Source organism: Sinohyriopsis cumingii, chromosome 14, assembly GCF_028554795.1.
Source record: "Sinohyriopsis cumingii isolate HCF-2022 chromosome 14, ASM2855479v2, whole genome shotgun sequence".
Taxonomy (NCBI): domain Eukaryota; kingdom Metazoa; phylum Mollusca; class Bivalvia; order Unionida; family Unionidae; genus Sinohyriopsis; species Sinohyriopsis cumingii.
In genome coordinates, this window is record NC_142974.1 from 20,166,618 (window position 1) to 20,177,001 (window position 10,384).

The following is a 10,384-nucleotide window of genomic DNA, read 5'->3' on the forward strand; positions in this document are numbered from 1 at the left end:
TAAAATCTTGGCCTCGAAACAACAGAGTTCCACGCATTTCTTGAGGGTGCACTTTCAAGGTGTAGCGTGGAGCTAGGGCATCTTGCAATTTTTGCATCTCAGGAATGCCACAGGGTGTGTCTTTGGACAGTCCGGCTTGTTGTAACAGGAGTTCTGCTTCATTTCGTTGTTTGGCTCGATCGCATCGTTGAATAGTTTTCCAGGTTCTTTTCCATTCTACCGTGTCGTTCTTGTTGGCATAGGTTCGTCCCACCACGATGGCACGGGCTAAACACATCTGGTCTTGAGGGTTGTTAATTCGGACGAGACTCTTTTTGGTGTTGCGAAGGTCGTCCACCAATAACATCTTTTTGCATCCAGTCCCTTGAGGAGGAGAGACGTGGGCCATTTTCAGTGTGGCTTTACCATCGGTGATGTCAAACTGGTCATTAGATTGTTGTACGTGTTGAATCTTGTCCATGACTTTGGAAGGGGTTAGTTCTGCGGGTCTGCTAAACTCGATCCAAACAGGGGATTTCAAACCGTCGTGATCTATGGATAGTGTCAAGCGATCGTCTTCTTTGGCTTGACATTGTCGCTTGAGTGCGGTGAGCAAAGAATCCCACATCTCGGTGATAAACCCTTCTGCTTTCTCCAAGGGTACGTCGGACTTGAAATCTTTAAACTTCACCATGTAGGTGTAAGCCGTGGTTCTAAATTTTCTAGAGGAGCGCTTTTCCGTCTCTCGAATGGAATAGTATTTTTCAGGATTGACTAAGGGTGGTGAACTTGGTTTAGAGGTTTCAAATTCTGGTTCACTCATGTCCTCTTCAAAATCACTGGCATGAATTTGTGCCAAGATTTCAGCCCTGGTACGAGGCGATAGATCACGTTTCTGCCTCTTACTTTCTTCTTCTTCTTTCTTCTCAAATGAATAGGATCGTTTCATCTTGAGTGAAAAACGTCAAATGACTCAAGTTCAAACACCATAGACTAATTTATAGTCATGGCAAACCAGGGTATATAAAAAGGGTGTGTGTCTTGTCCTTTCACTATTCATTTCACTCTCAAGCCGAGCACAACGATGGAAGAGACTACCCAGATGGAACGTTTCGTCAGAGCTTTGCGAGGGGTCATTAGAAAATTCACTTCAGACCAGCCGACGGACTACTCTCCTTCCTTTCGAGATAAAAGTCAAGATACTTGCTATATCTGTCAGAAGAAAGGGCATTGGTCTTCAGAGTGTCCAGACCGTCAAAAAAGAAAAAAAAACAGGGGCTAAAAAAGACAAAAGTCAAGATACCTGTTATTATTGTCAAGAAAAAGGACATTGGTCTCCAGATTGCCCAAAAAAGAAACAAGAGGAGTCAGAAGAAAAGAAGGATTCTTCAGAAGAAGAGAGGGATTCTTCGGAAGAAGAGAGGGATTCTTCGAAAGAAGAGAGGGATTCTTCAGAGGAAGAAGAGGAAGAAAGAAGACAATTCTATTTAAAAGAAGCAAAGAAACAGGAGAAGAAAAGAGGAAGGGAAGAAAATGAGGAAAAAACGGTGAAGAAATTCAAAAAATAGAGAGACTAAACAAGGAGAAAGAAGAAGTCAATGAACTTTTAATTAAAGTGTTCTGTGGTGAATTGTGAATTGGATTGTAAAAAATGGATAAAAGAATACATGAATGATATAAGGTAAGTGTCTTTGAGTTTTGATTTTAAAATAAGAAGCTACACTCACGCACTCATACACAGAGATGTACTATAAGGGTAAAATGGTTTGTTTTTTTTTGTTGTTGATTTTTGAGTTATTGGCAAATTGAAAGGCTATCTCTTTTCGAGAGAAGTGGGTGGCCCTGAAAAGGGCCTTTTTATTTTGGTGTAGGGGTGAGTTTAACCAATCAACTTTAACTGCCTTAAGCCTTTGCCACGGCCGAGGCCTACTTCTGATGATTGGGTTGAAATCACTAAGGGTGGTACGATAGGCTTAGTCACAGGGTTGGCGTGTTTAGCTCGGGAAGGTCGTATTCTCTTCGGTCGTGATAAAGAAGTCTGATACATTTGTTTCAGACTTCTTAACTCCTCTAAAATGTCCAACAGTACCGTAATCGTTTGATTTTCACCCTCTTGTTTCTTTGCTGCTACTTCTTCTTGTTGTTGTTTTTTTCTTACCTCTTCTTGTTGCTGTTGCTGTTGCTGTAGGAGAAAAGCTTGTTCCGCTTCCTTTTGTCGTTGCATAAATTTCTCCAATTCTTCTTTCTGTCTCTGTCTAAAATTCTCCACTTGCGGTAATGAAGAAGGTAACGAAGGTTCCGGAACAAATTCTTGCGAGGTAAGAAAATCCACAAAATCCCAATGTACCTCTTCTGAAAGTAAGTCCGGGTTCCCTTGGGCAGTCTCCCCTGCTGGTGCACCCCAATGGATCGTTTTCTGAGTTTCCGTCATGTTGAATCACTGTCGCATAGATTGACTGCACACAAGCGCTAACGAATCTATATAGACCACGTGACGTCACAGACTGCTCTCTTCGGATTGGATGCGAGCTGACTGAATTTTGTAACGCGTGTTCGGATTGGTGAATGAATTCAATCCGTTTCAATCCTTCCTGTACCTATAAATAAGCGCAGTTCACTGCATTGATTCACCTATTCTCGTCGCTTCAAGATGTGGACCACAGTTGAGTCATCCACCCTTGTGTCTTCCATGATGTTTAGGACGGACATGCTCATGTATGTCAGGTCCAAGTGGACTGTTGTTGATAGGACAGATACTAGTCAATGGATGAGGTGAGTTTACATAGAAAGACAAGGATGTCTCAAGAGGGTACTTGTGCATGGACCGGCAGTTAGAAGGAGTTTAAGAAGAAGAAGAAGAAGATGTGACAGATGCCATCTATGTTAATATTAATATTAACATAAACCCAAAGGCCCTTTTCAGGGCCAGTCATATTTCTCGAAAAGAGATAGCCTTTCAATTGCCTACCCCTTTTTTAAAAAATTTTTGAAAAAAAAAAAAAAAAAATCCCAAAAGCCCAAACTCTATTCCCCATGTTAATTTCCCCTTGTCGCTAGACAGACCCACACTATAGTTCCATGTTAAATTCCCCTTGTCGCTAGAGTGACCCACGATTTATTCCCCATGTTAATTTCCCTTGTCGCTAATCTGACCCACGATTTTTCGCCATGTTAAATTTCCATTGTCGCTAATCTGACCCAGGTGGGTCTGTAATGCTAATTCCCATTGTCGCTAATGCATCCCCATTTACTACTGTTTCCTCTCGCAGGGAAAGAGGGGAACGATATACTGCCGTCGCCTGTTATCGCGAGCATTATTATGTTTATAATAAACCTCAGCACGATGAAACTTAGGGCGATGGTAAAGCCCTGCTCGTGAAAGAGTGGTCACAATCGCTTAGCGAGTGCTGCATTATCGTGGAGGATTTTGTTAATGCTCTTCTGAATCTGAGAAAATTTGACGCTGAGGTCCTTTTCGGATGACGCAAGCACACCAAAACCAGCTGCTTCTCGTTAGATTTCCAAACCTTGGCAGCTGCGATGTAATTGTGCCTGGTTTCGCTACGATGGCCAATTGCTTTGTGGGGCAGCACATCTCAGATGCCATCCATTCAGTCGTGGAAACATCAGTGACCTGTATTGACTCCGCCGATATTTTAAGAAACAAAGAGCAGACTAAGACAGCCTAAAAGGTATACAAAACAAACCATCTCTGTCAACATACGCATTGGTGTTGGAATGGAAATGTTGTTGCTGATACCAAGATCGATACGTATTTCGCTGTCTCATTTGGGAACCGCATTTGCATACCGCTTAACTTCAAGATGCTAAATGAGCATTTGCAGAAGCTACCAGTCAGGTCTTTCAGACCGGATCTCCTTTTAGTTAACGTTTAACGATTGCAGGGTAATACAGAGAGCTAATAAGAGGGTCGACCAACACTAACACAAGCATCTCCATCTAATTTGATGTTGTGGCCCATTCGGAACACGCACGCATGATCAATCAGCAGTATGTGGGAGAAATGGCTGTCTTTTACCGCCAAATGCTACGCCATCGGAGGATGGTAATGAACAAGGTGATTCCTGGTGGAATATCACCTGGAACACGATGGCAATAAACGAAAAGGCGATAGTTTTGCTTTTCAAGGAGACGGCAAAGAGTTCGAGTATGATACGGAGAGATTCCGCAACCACCTTATCAACAAGGTTTTGGTGATGATCAAAAGAGTCCCAAAACAGATCGAGGCCCAGGGGCAGCTGAGGTACCAGCAGTAGGAAAAAGTCCAAACAATAATGATGAGGGAGTCTGTAAAAGGACGCGTAGGCGTCTTTGCTTGGCTTTTGGCACCTTATACCCAAACAGGTAAGCCTTCGTCCACATGAGGTCATGGATCAGAAAGAGGCATAAACAACGAGAGCAAAATTATAACGTTGCAGAGTTTTAAAAAATTAAAAATTCCACGCAGTAGACGAGTTAAATGGTTAATTTTTATCGACCATCTACTGGTCAGCACAAGTGCGATGCGGGACGATGGTGCAACGGGATCACCACACTGTAGCATAGTCGTCGGCCGCCGCGTCAGAGACAAGCAAATGTTTGCCTGTAAGCTGTTCGAATTGATATTTAAGGTCCACTTTGTTATCATCTGTATAATCTGTCCTACTATATGATTAAACAATGCGTACGACAGAGTACGCAGTCAGAAAAGATACGGATGCATTTATGATCAGCTCTAAAGGTTATGACTTAAATGAGCTGCTGTGTATACTCGTTAAAAGGTTTTTAAAAGAACGCCACGCTTTATCTGCTCCACGACTGCCCTTTACTTTCTAGCGTCCGGCATAATGAAACTGCCCTCAATAAACTTAGGTAATGTATCCACATACGCATAAGCACAGCGTGGTTCGTAAGAACAACGCTATCGCTGGTGACTTTCGCGTACTTCATTTAGCGACGCACTGGACAAAAACGATATCTTTGCAGCTGAGTCTCGAGCCAATACATTTATCAGAAAGAAGAGTTCTGGCAAACTGCACCGACCCATCAGTGTCCTAACACGTTTGAGTAATGTGATGGCCACTCACGCCGTGATTCGACGGAACCATGTCTACCTCTTGTTTCTACTACACGGCGGGCAATGTTTTGCAGCCGACCATATGTGATTACTCAAGGTGTTCACCATGGCTGACAAGTTTGATGCTAGATCAGCAGTCTATATACCATTTTTAGAGTTGTGCTTTTCCTCGTAAAGACTTAATTCGCGAGGAACTACATATTGTGATTGAAATAACTCAGCTACCAATTAAGAGTATTCTTATTTGGCCAAAAGCTCATTGATGTACTCCACCGCCCGGGAGTGTTAGTGTTGCTGTTTTATTCTACGGTTCTGACCATATGCACCTCATTTTTGTTGTGGTGGCTGTGTATGGCGGTCTTATATAGTCGAGACTCTTTCACTCTCAAAGACACTCAATGTATAGTTGATGCCCGAGGTCTACCTTTACGACTACCCTTGAAATTCCTTTATCCTAACCTACTTTTGTGTTACCGACTAGTATTGAATACAACTTGATGCAAAGGCCGACAAAACATGGTGATGAACTCATACTTGCACACATCCTTAAGCTTGCTTTCATTTGGCGTGTTGTAGAATGAGTACTCTTCAGGGCATATACTGATGCCGTAGAGGTGAGTTGCACCGGCCATATAGCACTAGAAATTGGTGGTTCCAGTGTTCATCAGCAGACTGTCAGTGTACGTATACATGCCTTTTCACCGTAGCACGCATATACCTGGGTGTAGTAGAAGTCGAACATAAGTCGATTGCTCAGGTCGAGGATTGACTGTCATGTATAGAGGGAGCGACTGAGCTTTCAGCTGAGTTTTGTGAAATGTAAAACAACAAGATTGCCATCAAAGCTTTGCGCGACTGAAATGCGGATTTGGCAGTCAGGCGTCGCAGCATGTCTTCTTTGTCTTAGCCTCCCAAGATTCGCTCTAATGTTTTTCCATGGGATTTTCATACGTTTTTACGGTGTTTTTCATCAATTTGGAAAAGTCTTTTTCAAACCCCATCGAAGTTCGCAGATGTTTGTTTAGATTTATGCACGGCGCCTTCCATGCGTTTTGGTCAAATTCTAGCACAAGTCGAAACTCGATGACACTCATCACAAACTTAGAGCTGTAGGTTTCTGTAATGTAGCACTTATTACTCCTCTGTTGTGAACTTGTGACTAGCTTCATACTTTTATTTTGCTTACCAAATTAAGCTGATCGCCGCAACGCCAATGCTTTGGAACGCTTATGGTTTCAGGAGCCAGCTGAAAGTCATGTCTTGAAGCTCCTCAAGATACTCGATGTCTTCTTCAAGTATGTAACCCTTGAATGAGTCTGCCGCAAAGGTGTAATGTATTCTTGTGAGGGATCAATGGCCCACTTAAAGCCGCCTATTGGTAGGATCTGCATCGTGGTCCATCTTTCATATTATTTGTGTCAGTGTAGGTTATTCACCTGTTTTGCGTTTCGCTGTCATAGTCTAAACACATTAGTTGTTCGCATTTACTTGACGTCGTTCAATATCGAAATGAACAGACGTATTCCCTTCTCAACGAATGGGTGCATGTCGATATCTTTCATCAGCGGGAGCCTGGCACCAGTGTTTTAATAAAGCGTCCAAGCTCATTCCGAGTGGACTGTAAAATTGGTCACGGATGTAGCTTTTATATAGCGAGGTGCCGCGGAATGCTTCCAAAATACTTCTGCCAGTAGAAGCACGTCGGTCTTTAGGTATTTATTTTGATTGCTGCCCATAGTTTGGCAACCACATATCTTTAACACATTCTTCGCGTACTCATAGGTATTTTTCCTATAGACCGGCGCAGCTGTGTTGCCTGTATAATGCCTCTATTGGCGAAATATTTGTTTCTTCAAAGCTATCTAGGCTTTGCTAGTGAGTATCTGGAGCCCTGCTCCTCAAACGAATCAACCGCTGTGTGTCTTGCTATCGTATCGAATGCCTCATTTGGTAGGTTAGCCACAAGTAGGTACGGGCTGATATTATTAAACTGAAGACTTTCAGTGAACTGTAACTGTCCTAGTGAGAACGTCATGTACTTCACCTGTTTTTTTATGGTGTTTTTTTATTTTCAAACGAGTTGTTCCAACAGTGTTCATTATAAAGTGTCCGTCGTTGCCGCTTAGGTTGTGGGGAACACCTGGTACCTTTGAGTTTTCGGGGTAAATCCACAGATTGAGGTAACATACTTTGTGGACTACTTTGCGGTAATATGGCAGTAACCTAAGTGTGGTAGTCTGTAGCTTCAAATAAGTCTTTATGATGATCTCAGTTCATTTAAATCTCAGCTGTATCTCAAATTACCTCCTTATCAGGTTCAAGGCACTGGATGAAATTGGCGACAGCATCGTTGCCGTGGTATCGACTTTTAGGCATTAATATAAAAAGATCCATTACCACAAAAGGATTTCCTAAAAATAAATTTCAAAACTAATAATAATAAATTATATTACAGCATCAAACTTATGCAAGCATTGATAATTACGACGAGCATGTTAAAAAAAAAGTATATTTGATGAACTGAGGCAGCAAGGTTGATATTTATACCGAGTCCAAATCAAGATCTATATTTTTTATAAAACGAATATGTGCGTGAACAACTAAATCAAAGAAAAACGTACGTTTGTGTTTATCAGGTGCTAAACAGGCATTAAAGTGCTTTTTGAACAAGTTAAACTTGATGTTTTCGTGTTCAGAACTGTGGTACTATGAATGACGTACTCCTTGACAACACCATCTCGGAAGGAAACTTCGCATGTGCCTTAAATGAATAAATATTTTTAGCGGATATATGCGCAAAGGTCATTGGCTGCACCAGCTAATGCAGATGCAAGTATCCGTTCTTTCTAGGCCTGAAGGGGGGGGGGGGTGCTCAGCCAGTAGCTGACTGTTCCTTTTATTCTCCACTTTCGTTAACCGGGCTGGTGGCAAAACACATATCCCCAATACATCAACCCAGGTCCCCAATACATCAACCCAGGTCCCTGATACATCAACCCAGGTCCCCAATACATCAACCACTAGCCCTCTAAACGGCTTCCCTGCCCGTCTCTATCCCAGATTCACCGGGGTGTAAGCAGAATATCCCTTCTACATCTACCGTTGTAGTTCGTTCAAAGCAATCTACTCGTTTCTGATTTGTATTTGGTAACATGTCACTCTAAACATTTACTCAGTATTTATATAAGAGATTTATTTTATAACAAAAAAAAAAAAAAAAACCCACGATATTTCATTTTATACAAAGAAAGATACAACACAATCTGATAAAAACAATTTATTTGCCTGATGCAAAAATTATAATGAATTTTCTCTACCACTGGATATGCTATCTAAATTTTTCGTTAATTCTTTTTTGCAGCTAGTGATATTTATGTTATTTAACACGTAAACACTTATTTCTTACGGCACTTTCTATTTTTAAGAAACGTATGTGACTTTATATTTTGTATTGAGAGACCGCTGGGATCTCAAAAGTATTATTTTCAAAAAGAGAGCTCTTACATTTTGGGCTAGACTTCTTATTGGATAAATGAGTATCATTTTAACATTATTAAATTTCATTTCGCTACACGATGCTGCTGCTGCTAGTATATACAATTTTAAATGTCTTTCCTTTATCAAACCAATTTTTTCTTCTTTTGTGAATTAGGTCTGAATATAATTATGGTCTAAAATAATGTCACGATGTCGGATGCATGCGCCTGTGTGTTGTCATGGAGAAGATGGAGATCTCAGGTACCGGTGCTCGGACGAGTGTGGTTCGGTGGTATTCCACAACGTTTGGCAACACTTTGAAGGTCTAAAAATGTCCAGTGATATTAGCAGAATCAGGCACAGGTACTTGCATGACTTTTACTTATCTTTTTTTGCTGTTTCCTCATTAAAAATAATGGATATAAAATTTTATCGACAGTAAGACTACGTCCATTGATTTGTGTTAGCTGCTTGTTTTCCCCAACGGAACTTTATTATTTTCTTCTGAGACTGGTTCAGAAAATTAAATCCATGTCATCACCTGCGACAGCCTCATTCTAACGTCTCTGGTTATAATTTTAATATATAGCGTTAGTAATTTTGCGATTTCAACCCGATTCTGATTTTGGTCAGAAGACAATAAACGCAGAGCCATCTTGCGCAAACCGTCTTGAGCTTCAAATAAGGGGGTGGAAGGGGTGTAAGCAAATAGGCAAGGGATCTGAAGGATAGAACCCCAAATGTTCTTTATTTTCTCTTGAGAAAGACCTTGCTGTAAGTTTGAAGCGTATATTAACCTGCACTGTTTTGAAACTTTGGTGTTTTTATTATTATTATTATTATTATTATTATATATATATATATATATATATATATATATATATATATATATATATATATATATATATATATATATATATATATATATATGTGTGTGTGTGTGTGTGTGTGTGTGTGTGTGTGTGTGCGTGCGTGCGTGTGTGTGTGTGTGTGTGTGTGTGTGAACAGTTGCCACTTATAGATATCATTTTGCTGCTGTACCGACAAATGTTTCACCTAACAACCAGAAACCTATATAGAAATATTAAAATCCAATATTTCAAGATATACCCAAATAGGTTATGCTATATGTTTTTGTACATTTATGGACAGGTATAAAATTCTACTTCTCTGTTTAAATAAATGTGAACAAGAAGACCCCATTCAAAGTTTGTTCTCTCGAATTGAAAGAATCGATTAATTGCAAAAGAAATAAGAAAGCTAAATTTACTAACCTGATGAAATTTGGATCATAAACAATAATAAACTGCAAGCTATCCGAGCTATCATCTTGAGATTAAAAACTCAATCCTTATTGTTTTGGAGGGAGGTACTGCAAAGCACAAAACGAGTCATCTATTGTCCGCCATATTTGTAACTTGTTGTGGTAGGTCATATGGGAGAAGAATGATCACGTTTCACGTTTAAAATATCTGCTAAGGTTTCTTTCAGTAGCACCGTAAATGGTACAAAAGACCTATATTGGAACAATTGAATTGTGAGATTTTAAAACCAGTCTTAAAGCTATTGTAACAGGACATATGATTCCGGTATTACATCGACAATTACAAATAAACTGGAAGCAAGATAGGGATACGGTAATGGTCCGTAGACGTCAAATACTCCAGGTTAAAATTGAAGACTTACAATACAGGTTTCAGTACAAGTAATTATCAGGTATATTAATACCGTTGTTGAATAGATCGATCTCGTCTTTTCAAATCGTGAAACAATCAGGTTGTAATGGGGATTGTTCCATGACTATGCTTCCTTTCTCTCCAATGAAAGAGAGAAAGTCTTCTAATTACGGGG

At 40.4% G+C, this 10,384-nt stretch overlaps 1 protein-coding gene across 1 annotated transcript in view; it reads right to left on the minus strand.

Moving 5' to 3' along the window:
- The window catches only part of LOC149783379 (uncharacterized), a 44,220-nt gene extending 34,276 nt beyond the window's left edge, over positions 1-9,944 (minus strand). Inside the window, exon 1 of the mRNA XM_089933100.1 lies at positions 9,808-9,944. Within this exon, the coding sequence (XP_089789226.1) occupies positions 9,808-9,862 (55 nt within the window). The 5' untranslated portion in view covers positions 9,863-9,944. The remainder of the gene's footprint in view (positions 1-9,807) is intronic.
- Between the last annotated feature and the right edge of the window lie 440 nt (positions 9,945-10,384).